This window comes from Falco peregrinus, chromosome 13 (genome assembly GCF_023634155.1).
Source record: "Falco peregrinus isolate bFalPer1 chromosome 13, bFalPer1.pri, whole genome shotgun sequence".
NCBI lineage: Eukaryota > Metazoa > Chordata > Aves > Falconiformes > Falconidae > Falco > Falco peregrinus.
Window position 1 is genome coordinate 16,139,699 of NC_073733.1, and position 19,848 is coordinate 16,159,546.

At 42.5% G+C, this 19,848-nt stretch overlaps 1 protein-coding gene across 3 annotated transcripts in view; it reads right to left on the reverse strand.

The window, feature by feature from the left end:
- MAP7D3 (MAP7 domain containing 3) overlaps window positions 1–18,298 on the reverse strand; it is a 47,008-nt gene extending 28,710 nt beyond the window's left edge. For 2 of the 3 annotated variants that reach the window (XM_055817855.1, XM_055817854.1), the window contains exon 1: window positions 2,996–3,068. In XM_055817855.1, coding sequence (XP_055673830.1) covers window positions 2,996–2,998 — 3 coding nt within the window. In that variant the 5' untranslated portion in view covers window positions 2,999–3,068. Of the gene's footprint in view, window positions 1–1,421; window positions 1,586–2,995; window positions 3,077–3,923; window positions 4,026–18,138 lie in introns of those variants that run through there. The other variant, XM_055817853.1, reaches the window with a different exon arrangement.
- Window positions 18,299–19,848: the final 1,550 nt, after the last annotated feature.

A 19,848-nucleotide genomic window follows, 5' to 3' on the forward strand; every position in this document is an offset into this window, starting at 1 on the left:
AACTGTAGGTGGTATCTTGCTGGCAAATATTGCCCTAGTTTCTTTAAAAGCAATGATCTTCTAATGTCAGAGTATCAAAGTCACGATCTGTTTTCACCTTCTGGTTGAAAACAAAGTTTACAGGTCAAATGCACGCTATTTTTCCACTTGCTGGATTCTTCGTATGTAATTCTCAACGTACAAGGTCACCTTCCTCCAGGGACCAAATAAAAGACAAGGTTAACACCAGCCAGTCATTGGCTAGTCTTTGTATTCCTTGATTATTCATTCCAGTGGCCACTTTGAACATATCCACCATCCTGAAAATTACACGAATAAATGTACTACAGGCTTAGGGTAACACCTCTTGAAGCATAAGGGACACTTTTTGCTTCAAGTAGTTGCTTAAAGAGATGATACTGCACTGGACTGCAGTCAAGGCCCACCCAAACATTTCTGCTTGTTCTCCAGCAATGTAAACTATTCCATGAAGTTCAAATGGAATATCAATCTGAACACACCCAGAAGCTGATTAAAGATAACCAAACACCAGTGTACAATACTGCCAGTCAAAAAGGGTAAAAAAAGATGTATTGCTAGGAGAATGTAACAATGGCTGGACTACAACGGAACAGTCCGCCAGGCAGGCTCTTCAACAATGACCCACAGCAAGTTCTTACAACTACCTTATGGAAGCCCAGTGCATGCCATACCTTTACTGCTGACACCCTGGAAATGTACCCTTTCAGAACGTGCATCACATTTAATATGCACTAACAGACTTACTCTTCACAAGGGATGGCAGAACTTCATGTATTTATTTCTACTTTCAGCTTCTATCAATTTGCAATGAGCTCCGTAACTCAAAATCTGCTCTGCTGGTCCATGTGCAACCAAAGCAAAGGCAAAGAATCAAGTGAAATCAGTCAATACACAGTTCAAAGCAGCAAATGGTTAACTACACGGATAACATTATCAACTGCTCAACACAGAGTAACAAATCGTAATTTTGAAGAACTGAAAGAACACGAGCCTCTTAGGCCACCGTGGGGCTCTCAGTAAGCAAAACACAGAAATAAGAAAACTCTAACACCTGCTACCCATGCTGGTTTACAAACAGAATCTACAAAGTGCACCAAAAGAAATCTAGAAATGTAGGAATATGGGGTGAGGTCTTTGCTCATATGAAAAACAACCAGTAGCCAAGCAACAGCCACAGCTCCTGAAGTCCTGAGTGCCTCGGGTATAGCTAAAGCTAGGCCTGGGGTGAGGAAGGAGGACATGTGTCTATATAGCCCACTGTAGAGATGTGGAAAATATTTTTATGTTCCAATACGTTTACCACTTCTGTAACTTTCTATTTCACAGCACTTCAGAGCATGGTAACGTAGGAAAACAATGTAGGAATTTCTTTAAAACTGCAGAACTTAGATATGTAGTACCTTTTCCTCCTCTATTTTTTGTTTTCTCTTTTCTTCTACTGCTGCCCTCCGTTGTTCCTCTTTCTGCTTCTGTTCTTTTAGCTTTCTCTGCCTTTCTTCTAACTGTTTTTCATATTGGAGTTTTGCTTTTCTCTCCTTTTCAAGGATTTGTGTCTCTTTGGCAGCTGTAAATTTTTAGGAAAAAATTAAAATCAAACTTAACTATTCATTGACATGACAATGCAACTTACAGGAAAGAGACTACCAAGCAGAATTCCCACCACTCAAAGCTGAAAGATACAGCAAGATTAGCCTGCAGAGCTGGATGATGCTGCACTTGACGACAGAGGAGTCTTTAATTCTGTCCTCAGGTTAGGCTGGAATTAGAACCTTTCCTGCCATCAGACTTTACTGTCTAGACAGCAATGTCAGGATATGCATATACCCTATGTTAGGCACATACTTTTCTTGCCATCATAATAGCCAAGTTTTTATAAGCAAGTAGTAAGTTGAGTATCACAAGACAGAATTTTCTATGCTGCGATTTTAATTTTTTTGGAACAAGATACAATGAAAAGATTTAAAGCACTGAGTGACAAGATGGGAAAACCCCACAGTTACTGCTTTTGAGTTCGTAATTGTTATGTCACTATTCTCCACAGCCTCCACCTAGGAACAGCTGTGCGCGGTTTAAGAGGAAGCTTCAAGTCCTGTGAAAAAAAGCTCGTGGTTGTATACACAGAAGTATTTTCCATGGGTAGACAGATAAAATGAACCAAGAGACCAGATAATTACACCAGAAATGAACAGGCAGTATCTACTACATATATAAGGTCCCCAAACCACTTCTGAGTTTATACGCGTTCTAGTCCTTTCCTCTCTCCATGTCAGGATAACACAATCATTCCCACTGCTGTGTGTCTGTGCTTTTCTATTAACAAACACACAGGCCAGAGAGACAGTGCTCCTTACAAGCTGGGAGACAAGAAACAGGACTGCAGGGCATACTGTGACTCTCTCCTCTCTTGCTGCACAGATCCACGTCACAAGCAGCATAAAGCTGGGCAAGAGTTTTACGCTCTTCTCTGGGTCCCAGATTCTTTGCTAGGATAAAGTGCATACTGCTGACACTTCAATCCAGGAGTCATTTCAGTGCGCTAGGAAACAAGGGAAGCAGTGTTCAAGGCAATCAAGCCATTCAACTAGCTAAATCTTTTTCCGTTTTCTCTGAATCAGCATTCCCCAAACATCAGTCTTCAGGGAACCAGTTCTAAGCTAAAACTTTTACTCTCAGCAGTGTTCTCATTAAGGTATTCAGTAAGAAACTGGCTAAATTCGCTTGGTGGTCACTAAGAAATGGAAGGTCAAAAGTGACATACAGCTTCAAGAAGCCCAAAATCTCTGGAATTCAAATCTAATCCTTCTCCATTCAGGTTCGCAGACAGTCACTGATGCGAGACCAAGAGCAGACCTTGTCTCTGGTCCTCAGGAAGCTGAAAAAGCCCCAATGACTGAACAAAAGGAGTAAGAAAATAAGTTATTCCCTTATCACAAACATTTTAGGAAATTATATTTTAAATGAAACATGAAAATACCATGTTGCTTTTCCCGCTCTTCTCTACGCTCCCTGGCCAGTCTTTGTCTTTCTTCTGTTCTTAGAGTGGAACCATCTATCACTGTCAAAAGAAAAAAAATTGAAGACACATAATCATCAGTTATTTTGAATGTTCAAATTTAAAAGTCAAAAGTCTTTAGTATCAAAAGGATAACAGAACCTCCTGAGATACACACATACCACCAAAGCACTGCACAACCTATATAGAGATTAAAGGCATCATCTGAAAAATTCCTAGGAAGCTGAATACCCTCCTTCCTTCCTGCCCCTTCCCATTCCCTCACAACAACCAGTTCACTATTTTTCGTAGGTGTGGCAGAAAGCAGACACAATATTAAAAGGCCCAACATGCACAGTCAAAAGCAAGCCTGACCAGAAGTCAGATGTGTGAGAACATACATTTATTCCAAATTCAGCTCTGATCCTCATTCTTGTACATATTCATTTCTATGATCAAGAATTACAGGAATCTAGGAAAACTCAATCTGAGAACAGATAGTCCACCTGTCATGACAAATTCAAAGCACCGCAGGATAGGTAGTTTGCAGGCTAAGCAGAACCAAGACTGCTTAAGTCCTTGCAGGTATAAAAACTTGAATTTCAGCAAGAAGTGAACTGACTGATAACCTGACCAGAGCACAACCCCCCCCTCAAAAACCAGAACAAAAACCCTGCTGAAAATACAGGCAATTTTATGAACTGAACTCTGAGCAAGTCAAAAGAAAAAGTCTGTCATCAAAACCAGACCTTCAATGAATCTACAAACCATCTACCAGGTGCTTTACACTCTGATGCTTCCTGCAAAAAAAGAGCATCAAACTTCTTTTTAAAAGCCGTTTTATTCATTCCCTACTAACTCTCCCTTGTGAACCTGGCACTTCATTAACAACAGTGACCAATAATTATACCTGGTTTAGTTGCTGTCTTTATATTTATTGAGGTCTGGACTGCAATAGGGCTAACACCACTTTGGCTTCTTCTTTCTTCTGCTATGGCTTGGGCTGCAGCAACTGTGAGAAAGAATGGTACCATATTAAGAAAATCTCTACAACCAAGACTTAACCAATCCTTCAAATAAACATAGGAAATTCTATCCGAGGTTGCAGATACTTTTATTGAATAACTAACTTGGGACTGCTCAACTTGCAAGAAAAAAAAAAACAAACTCATTGAATGAGACTTCAAACCTGGCACAACTTTTCTCTGTGAAAACAACAGTTACAAACCCTTATGTTTTAAAATGTGTGGTAAAGGACCATAGAGTTCCAAACAAATAGAACTTCAACAACTTTTCTAAGAAGGAAAAACAACATTTAGCAAAATTATGAGTCTGACTTACACTTAATAATAAAAACTCTTTGCCAGCATATGCTATTTGTGGGCTGAACACATATATGTAACAGCTGATCAGCACCAGTAGAGTCATACTCTGGTGAGACCCAAGCAAGGAAAGGTTTATGAAGACCTTTCATTAGTTCAGGACATGAAACAGAAAGTGGACTAGCTGCATAAAGTAAACCATTAAGGGATGCTTACAATGTACTTCTAAAACTGGATCTTCAAAAATAAATTTTAATTATAAATTGGATTCTAAAACAGTAATTTGAGCACTTGTGCAGAGACCCATTCACCTTACTCGAGTTTCACCAAGGTGAGCACAGTGAGTGGCAGGGCTACGACTCCCAGTTAATCATACAGAAACGAAATGCTAGCAATATTAATTTCACTAAATAACGAAACCCATTAAGTCGTCAGGAAACTAATTTACTGTATCACTTTCCACAGATTTTCTTTATTTCTGTATCAACTTTCACTTTAACTAATCACCTTTTAGGGTGTGAAGGTGAAGCCTTACAGGAAAAGCAGGGAGGGCAACCTGTAAGACAGTATTAGCCCATTTTCCTGCACAGCTTTGAACAGGAGCGTCCTTATACAGCAGTGACACCTTTTTCTCACCTTGGTTGACAGATACGGGATGATAAACTTGGTTCTTCCAGAAACACCCAACTTCAGGGGAAGCAAGAGAACACACCACACAATCAAGCAAATATAAGAAAGCAGAAGTCAACGCCTCTTTTAAACATAAAGGCAATCCACAGAAGTAATGCATAACATTAATGCATAACATGCTGTGATTTCAACCATAACACAAAGGACGAATAGCAGAATTTGGTGTTACATTTAAAAAAAGACGATGACAGCTTTGCCAATGATCTCAGGCTTCCCTTTTAATAGAGTAGTGCAGAATGCAAAGGAGGAAGGAAGAGTCTCCCTCTTCTCCATGCATTGCCATGACAACTAGTTGTGTCATGGTAATAACCCTCCCTAAGGCTGTGCCCAAGAACAATCACCTCAAAGTGTTTAATCCCATGTGATGTCAGTGATAAATGCCGATTACAATACTTATTCAGCAAGTCTAAATTGTCACCCGCAGCTGTTGCCATGTCTTGAATTAATTTTTCATTGCAGCACCAAACAAAAGTCTTCCTCAGTTCCATCCCATACATCTCTGAGGCTCTTTTCAAACAAGTCAGAGACCAGATATACCGCGACACGGTAAGATTACCAATTGGTAAAGAGAACAGCTAAAAAAGGGCTCACTGTAATTTCACTATGTAGACCAAAAGTCAGTCAAAAACCTGATTTTGTACACCGCTGCATGTCATGTGGATGGGAATCTAGCCCAAAAATTCATGAAGTGGAGAACAACAAAATTATGTATTCTCAACACAATTAGATGTTGAAACAGCCTGAGGAAAACCCGTCTATTGCAAGTTTTTCCAAGAGGAAGAATATAGAACCAGCGCATTTATATCCAACGACACCTCTGTGGATCACAAAGGCTGAAAGAACATAAGCTTCTTCAGGTATCATTTCAAGTTAAGACAAATACAGAAACCCAGCTGCATCTTTTCTTCAGTCTCCATCAGCAAGGGAGGAGAGACAGCGGGCACACAGGCAGACCGAGCCAATCCATCCCAGCGCAGCTGGGAAATGAGCCCAACAGAATAAATTCACCCTACGCCCACACCAGGTTTAGTTAAGACCAAACACTGGAATTTTGCCTCGGCTCTCAAAGCTGAAACATCGAAGTTTCTGTAACCAAGTTATAGTAAGAAGCAAACTGCAATTTAAACTGGCAGAATAATCATCTTATTTTACTTGCAGAAATATTATCATCAGAATCTTGCTTAACAAACCAGTCACAATGCATGTAGGGGATTATGTATTTATTCATTTAAAAAAATAAACAAACACTTGAGTAATGTTCATGATTAGAAGGCACTCATTTAAAAAATGTGTCATATCTGCAAAGCAATTAGTTCATCCTAATTAATTAAAGTTGCAAAAAATTACTTGAGTTTCTATAGAACAGGAAAGTGGGTTACAGAAACAGTACAGTTTGCAAAGGACACAGAGATGAAAAAAGTCCAGAAATACTTAGCCAAAGGATTTTACACATCAGGGGCTTTTTTTGTACGTCACTTAAAAATATTTATGTTCAGTGCTTCAAGACTTCATTATTTGCATAGAAACAACATGCTTACAAATTTGAAAGTAGCACATTTAAAGGTATTAGGAATGCATTTCTGTGTTACAGAAAAGCAATCCATTTAACTAACAGGAAGCTAAAATTCACAGAATCATAGAATGGTTTGGGTTGGAAGGGACCTTAAAGACCACCCAGCTCCAACCCCCGCCATGGGCAGGGCCCCCTCCCCCCAGCCCAGGTTGCCCCCAGCCCCGTCCAGCCTGGCCTTGAGCCCTGCCAGGGATGGGGCATCCACAGCTGCTCTGGGCAGCCTGCGCCAGCGCCTCACCACCCTCACAGGGAAGAATTTCTTCCCAATATCTAATCTAAGTCTACCCGCTCTCAGTTTAAAGCCATTATTACATTTAAGGTGAACGGGGGATTTGAACAAAAGGCTATTAAAAGGGACACAGCCATCACATGACATGCATCCCCAAGATGCGTGAGCTCAATTTCACCCAGTCTCAGGTCAACAGACAGGTTTTACAGCCCTTGTCAATTTTACGGTAAATTTACAGTATGAAACTGTAACTTTCAAAATCCACATTCTACCTCAGTAAGAGAAAATTAATTGCATACTATCCTACCCTGCAACCTTTAAAAAAATACAATTTTATTTTGCCCTAGTATGATAAAAGAAATCTTAATTTCTAATACATTTAAATATTATTTGGCACAGACGCCTGTCATTTTTTTGCCTAGTCTTCCATAACGAATGTAGTAGTCTGCTATGGAGAAAAGCTTCACTGAAAAGAATTTTCCACAAACTCTAACTATCTCTGTAAAATAAGCCTAATACTTCTGTAATTAATCAGGATACCCAAGAACAGGAAACCAGTTAACAACCATTTCACTACAGCCTGTGTCACGTGCTGCATTACTGGGGGGTGTCTTCACAGACACATTCAGCCAGCTTCCCGGAGAAAAAAAAAAATCCTCTTAGAGGCAAATTAATTCTCATTTCTGAGCTTCCCCTCCCACTGTAGTCACTAAAGGCCTTCACAACTATTAATTTGTGATCAGCATAATGTCTGTGCTTGTTTTACAGTAGACTACCTTAAATATTTCAGCTAAAATCAGTAAAAGTAGAAGCCACACATGTGGCCAATAATATCTGTGTTCATGCATAATAAAATAGGGCTATTTGGAACATAAAATGGACAGGTAATTTGGGAAGCCATTCTCCTTCTGCACCCTCCTCACCATTTAGCACTATGCGCCTGCCCAAGCATATCACGGATAAACCAAACCACGGCAAGCACCAGGTGGGAAGCAACATGCCAGATAAAGGCAACTCTCCCAACTTCACCTTCCAGCTCACGATCACGCTAACGGCGCAGGTACAGAGGTGCCTCCCTTGTACTGAGCATGACGGTACTTCCCTTCACCGATCAGGTTTCCAATATGCCCTGAAGAGACTGCTACTAAAAATAAAACTTGATTTCTATTTCAATCCTTGCACCGAGTTAATACCCTTGGCCCCTGCCCAGACTATCCAAGGACTCATACAGTTGCTGTTCTTAGTAAACCTCATTAGGGAGTGAACCAGCTCCATCCCTTTACCTAGCGAGGTTTAGGGCTTCCATCCCCTCCTGGTACCCGAGACCCAGTCAGATGCTGCCCTGCTCACTCTTCCCTTCCCGGGTGGGAGATCAGAATGTGCCAACTTTCACAGCAATCCTTCTGGTTCTTCAGATTTAATGACTCATTATGCAAAGCAAACAAACAAACAAATCCCAGACCAAGCCTTTGAAACAAAAGTTAGGAGGTCTCCTGAATGTTAAGCATTGTTATGAATCAAAGTGTTTTCATAAATGCTTAAAGCAGGTAACAAGAAGCCAACAAGCAATCCATAAACTAAAAGTGAACTTCACAGAAAAACAACTGATTCTATAGCAAACCAGGTCAAATCTGCAAGATACCATTTTAATCTTGCTCCACTACAAACAGCTACTGTTTCTCTAGCAGACAGTAATCCTTTTAAGTAACACTGTTCAGATCCTTTTTCTTTCAATAATTTTTGTACCCGCTTTCAGGAAAGTCAAGGGAAGTCAGCACTCAAATTTGAGATTTCTGCACACTGTCTTTTAAGCTGATTTCCACTCATTAATTAAGACCAACAGATGCAAGATCATACGTTAGATGTTTTAAAATTGGGTATTGGTTTTACACCATTACTCCTTGTTCAAAGGACATCAGAAGAAGGATGCACCCTCACAAAAACTGGTAGACAAAACAAAGTTCCTAATGATGAACAGAAAAGCCCTCTCTGCACGCATTCCTCTTTTCCCTGTCTTCCCCCAGTGATCCTGATGTCCCATCTTTGGGCTGCAAGGACTGACAGGCTCCACAAGCAACACATGAGCCTCCCAGTAGGCACCTTCTGACGGACCAGCTGGAAGGCAGATGGTTCTCCTGTTTTGTCTGGGCAGTCACCAGATGGGAAGCACACGGATCTCCAGAAAGCAATGCACGCTGTCTCTCAGCTTCAGCAGGCCATAAGACTTCCTGTTGTCTTATCCTTATTCCAGACTTCTGTTTTATACTTATTCCCTGCACGGGATACCTATTTTCTTACCTTTATATGCTTTCCTCCCCTTAAGCCCATTTCTGCAGTTAATTCTGTACAATAACATGGTTTTCTTCCCAATGTTCAAGGCAGTTTAGGATGATTTCTTCAGTTCATCACAAGTATCGATCCCACTGGAAAACACCTGACAGAAGCATTCCTTTGTAGTCTATGAGTTAGCAGCTCCACAAGTAAGTATTTGAGACATACTTGCAAGAATATGTTTTTACTTATCCTTAAGCATCCACGCTCAGATTAAGAGCTGGAAACATTACAAAAAATTATACACATAATTAACAAAACACTACTTATTTCTTAAAAGGAAACCTACAAAGATACAGCTGAAGCAATCTCAAAGACATGTTACTGTATTCATTCAGCCTTGATCACAATCAGAGAAGGCTGCTAGTTAATTTGTGGGTTGATCCCTGTACACTTTTCCCTAGGGGAAGCACATAAGCTAAGCCAAACTTGCATATAATACTGACACAGACCAAGGAATCAAAGTTTGTCCTTACAAAAATTGGCAGTCGCCTCTAAAACTTTCTACAGTCAGAGATGCTGTAACGTTGTCCAACAGCCATATCAGACGAGTACCACCCTTAGTCCAAACGCTAGCGATACATACTGTGAACGTATCTCCTATGGAGTCTTACTGATTACTGCTGTCACTTGTATTCTCTTATTTTAACCTTACTCACATTGCTCAGCCAAGACTTACGTTTCTCTACTTAATGGGAAAAGCAACTGCCAGCACAATGCTTGAAGAGGAAAAAGATGCCACTAACTCTTGCAGAAGCCATCGTAACGTGGGTAAGAAGCACTGCCTGTACTCTGTACACAGGGCTGACAAGCTAAATCCACCCCTTTCTCTGGAAAGACACTCAGCTTCACAATTTGGGGTTCTTTACTAGTAAGGTATGTTATTCACCACTTGAAAAAAAGAAATGAACCAGAGCGGACTCTCTACTCTCACCAACTTACTGGCTTTCTGTTGCCTTCACTTTCCCCTTTGCCACTCTCTTCTTCCCCATGGTTCTTCCTTACCTTACCAAAGAAACGTGAAAAGGTTTTTCATTCTGCATGACCCACTTGTCACCCTTTTCTTTAAAAGAACACAATCTTTCACATGTCTTTTGATAATGCTAACACTATTTGTACAAAAAGGCCCTCCAAAGATGACACTTCTCCAATTCACACATTCCCAGCTCTGCAACTCAGATTGCTTCCCTGTTCTACCTGGCATTAGTTATTAATCTGTTTATTGCATCGTGCTTACCAAGCTCACCCGCACAATGACCTCTCTTCAGAGCTGATGCTTCCTGCATAAAGGATATACAAGCTTTACAGTCCCATTCACGTTCTTTAGCAAACAGCCATTCACTGCTGTCTTGTCTTTGCTGTCTAGAGGCACAGTCTTAGTAAGACACAGCCACAGGGAAGCCAGCTTTGGAAAGGTTGGTGCACTCGTGTTTCTCAGTGAAAGAGCAAGGAACTAAGGTATGTGTAATCTGTAAAATTCTCCACCAGAATACATTAAAGCTGCATTTTAGATGTAAAGAGAATGTTTCTGCACAGTTCCTGCGGGTTGGCAACTATAAACTCTTCTCACCAACTGCAAAACAGAAATTGCTTTCATCCACCTTGAGCGATTTTTTTAAAAGACAGATTGGATGCTGACTGCAATGCTGATGCAATAAACTATGACTAAAAGTCCCTTGTGAACCTTCCCAAGTGTAACAGAAATCAGTAATTTACCTGTTTCTGCATAGCAGAAATTCCAAAGTATCCTAATACACTGGACTAAAATAAAAGCAGTTTATATGCCCTTACATAATTTCACGTGGATTCATTGTGAAATTTAGCAGTTATGTGACTTAAGTTAAATACTTATATATAGGTGTATACAGATTAAACACTACAAACCTGACAGAACCAGATGCTAGTTTAAGAGCTACAGAAGGACCAAAAAGGTAAAGTGGCGGAGTTTTAAACAGAGTACTACTCTGCTGCACAGATAATTTTCTTTAATCCGATGCCTCAGGAGTGCATGTTTTGTCCCTCACACTGGAATGGCTTAACCGATGTCAGAGCAGTCCCACTTCTACCTGCTAGGAGCAGTTTAGTTCCTATGATTTTTCTAGCTGAAGTGCTGGCAAAAGCTGGACAGACCGAAATCAGTGCTCTCTGCTTTACTCCTCCAGCTCTGGAGGCTGCCTTAAACTGACTGCTGGTCACACTCCTGCATAGCCACTGCAAAAAGCAACTTCAAAATAAACTTTTACTCTGTTCTCCTCTTTCACACCTGTGTTCCACGTTGCATTATTTCTTTCTTTTATACTGTACTATCCCCAATGCTGGAAATCAGCTAACTTCTATCCGCTCCTTTCCCCCTTCTGAGCAGTTTGGTTTCTTTTGCTTGCTCCAAGCATGCTCTTGTGTAAATGCTTTTGTCCTCTCAGTTTGCAGGCTGGCTATTGTTTAAGACACCCAGCCCAAACAATGCCAGTGAAGAACACTGCCTAGCACTGCAAGTCACAACAAACTTGAGACAAACCCTGTGAAAACACCATTTTGAGCTTTCTTCAGATGGAAGGATAATAGCTCCTTTACATGATAGCAGTGAAAACTACTGCTTTTGCCTTTTACACTTGATGCAACTTCAGAGCCCATTCACTCTTTCTGCTTCAGAAGCAGCATGACTGTGCTGGCATTTACCCTCAGAGACCAGCCTCCAGATTCAAATCAAATCACTCCAGAACAGTGCTCTAAGACACTGACAGGTCCACAGGGCGTTTAATGCAGCAAACCACCATCTAAAGCAGAACACAGTGGTATAAAAAGTAAAAGGAATTAAACTACAAGTTTTCTTAAAATTGTATGCTTAACTATTTAAAATAATAGAAGCTCTGAGGCATCCCACTGCAAGTGGAAAGTAATCAGTTCCTGCCCCAAAGAGCTTAAAGAATGGCTAAATGAAAAATGACAAACGGGTGTAAAAAAAAAAAAACCAAGCAGGATAAAAGGGCAAATGAGACCAATAAAGAAACTATGTTTTTGCTTAATTCATTACCCAGTGGCAGAAAGTCTTTCAGAGAAATCTGAAAGTAAGGTGATACTCACTGATCTGCTCTGGAGATGACTGACCTTGGTTTTGAATGTCCAGAATTCAACTTACGTATCACTGATCAATACTGTGCTGCAAAAACATGCTTCTTTAAGAAATTATCTTGGCAAAACTAAGCAGAGGATAAAACTTTCAAATGAACCAATGTGTTCTATAGAATTATATTCTTTGAGTATAAAGATCTCTACAGGGTTTCTATATTCTTGTAGACAATCCCTCTCAGACTTGGGAGAGGAATTTTAACACTTGGAAGCTTTAAACCACTTGCTCAGAGAAGGCAATTCACACGCCACTACAGTATCTTTGCTCCCTCCCAAGATTCAGGTCAGTGCATTTAAGCAGCGGAGGGTGTCTGTAAATTAAGAGCCAATTAAGTACTTATAAAACAGTATTTTAAAAGTTCCCTGGGCATTATGAAGGCAAAAACACCATGAGGAAGGACAGAGGTATTCTGAGCACAGCGGTAACTGTCTTCTTCAAAGGCAACTTCAGCTGCAGATCCTTCACCTAGAAAGCAGAAGTTCCAAACTGACTGGAAAATAAAAATAATTTAGAAGAAAACAAATGTCAAGCAACTAGGCCATCCTTCCTTAAAAGCAAATGCTCATGTCCATTTATGTACACTGTGAACACCACAGGCATATAGGGTGGGTGGCTGAGGCATTATGCCGGGCAGCTGAGGCTTCTCTTTCAAACGAAAACAGTTTGAGCAACATTGGATTTTTATTCCATGAATCCCATACTCCAAACAAGTTAATCGCCAGCATCTAAAACAGTTTTAATTATTGGACAGGCACATGCAAACACATCCAAAGCATATCATCCACTAAGAAGTACCTGGTTGCAAGCTGCGTAATTGGAAGCTAAACGATGCTAATTTATTTGTGGCAGACCAGGAATTTGAAGTCCCCAGTCTGTTTTTAAAATATGACCAGTCATTTGATCAATCATATCCACAGAAGTCACTGGAGTTGCACGCTCAGAATTTTATTTTTCAGGGTATCCTTTTACAATAGGACTGCAAGCATCTCCAATTATTTAATCAAGTTTAAAGACGACAGCATTTGACACCCCTACAATTAGGACTAATCAGAGTATTTCTTCCGTTTGTCTCACAGTAACACAATGCTGCTTTTCTTAACTCTCTTACCACTTTTAAGAGCTAAAAATTAACAATAGCCTATCAGTACTTTAAATATTCCTGATTTCTTTTTGAAAAACACAAGAAGCAGCAGTCCTTAAAATTCTAGTCACATTTTAAGGCTACACACAGTTAGGGATAGTACAAGCCACAGTATCTCTGTGCTCACACCACTAGAGTTAAGATCCTTGCAAATCATTATTTGTTTAATGCTTCCATCTGAACTGAAGCATGGAATCCAAATTTATCTTTTATAATTTTGACACATGAAGACATATGTAGAGAATGGAACATTCTGTATAAGAAAGTAAAAAAATATGCTGTATATGCACCTTTTTTTTTTTTTTTGCTTTAGAGCAAGGAGGATTTTTTTTTTGAATGCACTTGGAGAAAACTCAAGAATTTAAACTTAGAATAAAACCTTTTTTATAAACCACTTACAACTGGAAGCAATCTTCAAAATGTTAAGCACCTAATACATAGCATACATCTTTATGAATCAGCATGAAATTACCCCTACTCTGTGCTATTGCATTTCCGTGAACAAGAAGAAAATGAAATTAAGGCTCATAGCCATTACAATTAAATTAAGTTCTCAGCCTGACTTGGGAATGTTCTCTCTCGCCACTGGGATCTACGTGAAATCCAATTTCTGCGCAGTTCTTTGCATTTATCACCTTGCACTCTCTCTGTAAAGCGGTATAGTACTACTTCCGTGCAGGGAAAAAAGAAAAATCTTAAAGACCTTCGCCAAAGTTACTAGGAGTCTGACAAAACAAGAAACTGAAGCCAGACCTCATGAATGCCAGGTGAATGCCCCAGTCACTGGGCCACCTTTGCTCCACAGATGGAATATGTACGAGTCATATGTACAAAAACCACCAAGACGGACAACTGAATGCTCAAGATGCTTTTACTGTAGCACATGCATGCTATCAGAAACCTGGCAAAGGAATAGTCTCCTGGTCTTGCAGCTTCCCAGACAAGTTTTGAAGCCCACCTCTACTCACGAACACTCTGTAAACCCCAAGTTTTCAAGAGGCAAATGCAAAAGTAAATGCTTTCTCTTCCAGCAGGCAGCTCTGACGCAGAGGTCAATTCATCAGCTGATAGATGCACACTTCTGAATCACTAATTATTTTCTCTAGACAGCACTCGCTATCTTCTGTGGTGAGACTCTGCCATGGCACTCTCTAGTACTTCCATAGGTGTTGGTACAAACTTGTGTACTTAAGTTACGTTTTATAACTATTACCTAGGGACCAGACAAATCGGCACATGCTCCTGACTACCTGCTTGAGCAACGATGCTTCATTATTAGATATTAGATGCTTATTTTCATTGCAATTCTGTGTATATACATTGGTAAAGAAGTTACTAGGAACTGTGCTCCAGGCAAGATGGAAAAGTCAGTGTCACTTATACAGAGAGAAACAACTGATTAGGCAGAATGAAGTTGTTATTTTATTAGACAACTTCTGACCAAACTGGGCTTGGCCATGCAGGTCATGGGAATTATGCCTGCAGCTAGATTTCTTGAAAAGGCACTTTATTTTTTTCACATGTCCCGAGACAGGTTTCCCAAAAGATCGTGTAGGTCTTGGAAGGGAAAGTATACATCTAGCATTTTAATGTACTGTTTCGAACAACCTTCAGAACAGTGATTCAATACACTAGGGGAAAATCCTAGCAACAGTGCAGCTGAGCTCCGGCAAAAGCAAATACACATTCTCTACCACTGATACTACAAGACAGGATAGGAGATTCTAGTATTTCAGTCAAAATGAAGATAAAACAATAAATGTAGGCTACAGCTGCTTGAATTATATGTATTTTTATTCTGATTATTCATACGACTCAAGAAAAACCTCACTTACTGGGTAAACCACAAGTAACTGACTATTCCACTCTTCTCAAACCTTAACAAGCTCAGCAGTGCTTATGGTATTAGAATAGGAGCAAAAATTCCTCTTCATCCCTGAAGGATGACAGCAGCAAGCACGGATCACAAGAACGGAGTAAGCAACTGCTATTTATGCACTGCTGTTTCACAGTGTACAAGTCACAATTAATTTCTGATGTTATGTTCATGCATCATTGACAGAAACATTAACTAGCTTCTAGTTGTAGTAGCAAAATCTGCTTTTTGTAGTGCACCTAAGGGAAATAAGATAGGACAAGTGTGTAAGGGCAGAAAATTATTGCAAAGGAATTGCAGAACTCAACAGCAGGCATGATTTGGCCTGCAGAGTCTTAATTACAGTTGATACGCAAAGAAAGAGAAACACCTTTTCCTTGCCTCAACGCTAGCTTGAATTGGCAAGAAAAATGTTCTCTTTAAACTTACCACAATGGTACAGAAGTGGCACTGTAAGATTCTACACTTTCAAGGCCTAAAATAATTAACAAGCACCAATCAGCCACAGATCACACCAGTATCAAGAGGCCGGTAATAGAGAGCAGAGGCAGAGAACAGGAACCCAGCAGCGTCCTGTAATAAGGACCCACACAGAAACCTATGCAAAAGGTAACTATACAGAAGGTATACATACAGCTCCTAGTCAAACTACTAGAAAGAGCCGTGTCTTCTCAGCAAGACACTGCTCATTCATATTTACTGCCCTTAAACAGGAAATTCTCAACCAGAAGTTCACTGATAAATGCCTGAAGGTGCACGGCACCGTATTTTGTACTGTACAGATGTTTGTTCTCCAGATTGATTAAGACTGTGAAGGGCGTAACTGCCCACAGACCAGCAGAAACTGGGTGCAAGCATTCTAGTTAGCAGGCATTTTGGAACTGAGCAGCTCTCCACGCAGCCAACTGAGCTCAGAAAGGCAGAAAGTTATGTCCCTCTCCAAAGCTGCCAAACGGTAGCATGGGGGTGCAGTTTCTTCCTGCTTTTTTTTTTTTTTTTTTTTTTCTACATTGTTCTCCAAGCAGCTGCAGTATCAGGCTCGATTGCTGCTGCTCAGCTCACAACTTCTCCAAAAGCAGCAAATGCAGCAGCAATTATCTTGCAAATTCCACTGCTGACCACCGGATTGCAAGGATGGTTTCTAAACATCATTTGCTTTCCCCAGAGAGCGTGGGAGTGCTACTGACAAGAAGTCAGGAGCAGAACTGCAGTGGCCCCAACACTCACAGGCGGCATTGCTTCAATCCACATTAGCAGTGAGTTCATCTTCCAGCATGTAACTGCTAGAAATGCATTCTATGTAAACTGAAGTTTAGATTCTGGTTCAGTGACTTCTAACCCCTCAGGCAAAAAAATTCATGGTCTAGCCTTTCTAGGATCTAGTTGGGTTTGTTTTTTTTTTTTGAGTGGTTGGTTGGTGTATTTTGTTTTGGGTTTTTTTTTTTTTTTTTTTTTTTTTTTTAACATGACATGCATATTAGAACATGTGCACATCTAAAGGGAGATGGAGCTGCCTGGTTCAAGGAAGATTTCACCTCTGGTTCTGGGACTAAATCTAGGTCATGACAGCTGTCAGCAAATGTGGGTGCCCCTCTTTAGAAAAAACTTTGGAGCCACAGCGTAAGTGCATCCAATACTCAAAAGAAAATTCGGCAATTCCAGCAGGAAGGATAAGGATCAAATAGATGTGGTCTGTGCAGATGAAAAGCGCTATCTTTTGGCTGATTGTTATCCTTCTGGAGCGCTAAGTTGTCTTAATTTTGAAAGAGAAATAAAAAGTAATTAAGTAATATTTCTGACACAGAGCACACTGCAGAAGAAAGACTGCCAGATGAAAGTTGTGCATCCAGGACTTTTTGCCAGTACTCTTCTTTATTTAATTACCCAGGTACATTGAAAACAATCAAGTGAGTAGTTTTTGTACTCGGTCCAAGTTAGTTAGTTTAGATCAAACCACAATTCTCCTTCCCTTATTTATTTTTTGTCTGGGATAAGAAAATGTTTACCTTTTCTAATGGCTCACCCACAAAGCTGATGTGGAGATGTGCCATGGAAGTATGCTTGGAACATACATCATGCATGCACAATACTCATTTTAGGGTACGATATTAAGAATCTTAACTAGGCACACAAACACACCCAAGGCCAAAACCAACGCAGAATTTCTTTAGCCTTAAAACACCGGTTCAAAAATGAAAAGCAAAAAAAAAAAAAAAAGACTTAAAAAAAACCCCCAAGTAATTAAAATGACTGAGGCATTATCTGATCTCTGATTAGGAATCAATGCCGCAGAGCGTCCCCGACTTGGGAATCAGAGCAGCCACCGGCCACATCGCCGGGACAAGGCACCGGCGGCAGCCGCCAGGAGCCACCGGAGGAACCGACAAGTTGAGACCGTCAAGAAACGAGTGAAACCCGGCCGCTCGGTGTCACGGAGCGGTGCCGCATCCCGCCCCGCTGCTGCCACAAGCTGCCGGAGGTCCCAAGTCACCAGTTACCGCCCGGGGGGGGCGGGGGCGCTCGGCCGCCTCACAGCCCCGGGGAGCGGGGCCGGGGCCGGGCGGCGCGGGGGCAGCCGCTCCTCAGCCCGCCGCCAGCCGGACACAAAGCCCGCCGGCCTGCGCCGCCCCGCTGCCGCTGCCCCGCGCCCGGGGAGGGGCCGGGCTACTGCGGGGCTGAAGGCCACCGGGGGGGGACACACACGACCCGGCCCCAGCGGCGGGCCGTGCCCTTGGGCCACCACATCACGGGGGTCCCCAGACGGCCCCCGCCGGGACAGACGCCCCTCCCCCACCACCTTTCCGTCCCCTCCCGGGGCCGCGCTGCCCGCTCTCACCCATCTGCTCCCGCAGCCCCTTCAAGGAGGAGGAGGAGGAGGAGGAAGAGCAGGAGGGGGGGGCCGCGCCGCCGCCGCCCTCCGCCATCTTCAGCGCCGGGACGCGCGACTGGCGGCCGGGCAGAAGGGGACGCGGGAGCGCAGTGCGCAGGCTCCGCACCGCCCGCCAGCGCCGCCGCGGGGCAGGGCCGGGCCGGGCCGGGCGGGGCTTTGGGGGCCGCGCCGGGGCGTACCGAGCTGCGGTGCTGCCCCTCGGCCCGCCCCGCAGGGGTCCCGCCTGGGGCGGCAGGTGGCGGCGGCCGCGGGAAGCGGCGTCGAGGCCCTTAGGAACCGGCGCTCCACGGGAGTGGGCCCATGGGCCCGGCCCTGAGGGGGGGGGCAGCACCCCAGGCCGCGGCCTGCGCACCGGGCCGGCAGGGCCAGCTCAGTAACCGGCCCGCGGGGCATTTATGGCCCCACAGCTGCAGATTTATCCCCCCGTGAATGGTGAGGAATGGCCTCCGGATCGGGAGCAATCAGAGGGACACCTCTGGGCCAGCTGCCCGCACTGCCCTGCCATTACAAACGATCCGCCTGTAAACTCACCGTCCAGCAAAGAGGCTGAAGCAGAGGGGAAAGCGGGCTATGTTTCCAGATGCTGACCCAAAATTTCGTCTCACCTGGAGAGGATGAGAGTGCGTCGGCAGAGTTCCCTGCTGCAGCGAACGCCGCATTGGCCTGAAGCGGTAGAACGCAGGCAGCGCTCGCACGGGCTGGAGCTGCCGATGCGGCTGGGTGCTGCAGACAGCCTGCTAGCTTGAGCAGCCCGTGGGCTAAAGGTAAAGCCCATCCTCTGTTTATCAGTCCTGTGGAAATTTAGGTTCACCAGTTCACAGGAAAGCAGCAGACAGATCCACGAGTTGAACTGCACGCCTGCGTAACGGAGCGCTCGCTGGCTTGCCACAGGGCTGGGAGCTGAGGCCCGTGTTTCAAGTACCCCTGTTGGTGTACGCGTTCCCAAAAGAAGAGTGTGGTTAAGGGTGAAGTGGTCCAGCCAGTCAGGAAAAAACTTACTGAAACCCCATCGAATGAATTCCCAGATACTGTTCTATGTTAACTTGAATCTGTCAGCTGTCTAGTTGGTTATCAATGAATTCTGGAATAGCCTCTTCTCGTTTTGCCTCTGGGTTTATGCTTTGGGAAGAGTGAGGCTAAAACAGCATCTGTGGCCGTATTAAAGAGTAGGCTGGACCTTGTGCAGAAATCTCCATCTGAATCATAAATGGAAAGTTTACCTGTCAGCAGGCCAAAGATTTATCCCATGAACGGGAAGAATCCAGAAAAAAGTAGCAGTAAGATCATGTCGTGTTTCAAAAGAGTAAAAAGGAACTTTACAAGAACTCAGAGCAAGACTCCATTTTAACTTGAATATAACAGACCACAGACTTGCCCTGTTCTTTGTTTCTTGTTTGTTATATTGGCTTTCCCCACTTTCGCATGTGTGTACAGAGAATCCTTTGTCTGTTGTTTCCTCTCAGTGTTAATAGAATGCCAATTATTATTATTTAAAACAAAAGGGCAGCTAAAGGGTGAAAAAACCCGAAACATGCGGTGCCAAATTTCCCAAGTTTGTGTTTATAATATGTAGTAATAATACCTTGTCATGCAGCAATTTCAATGTCCTTTATACACATGCTGAAATTAAATGTCACCATTCCACCGGGAGACACT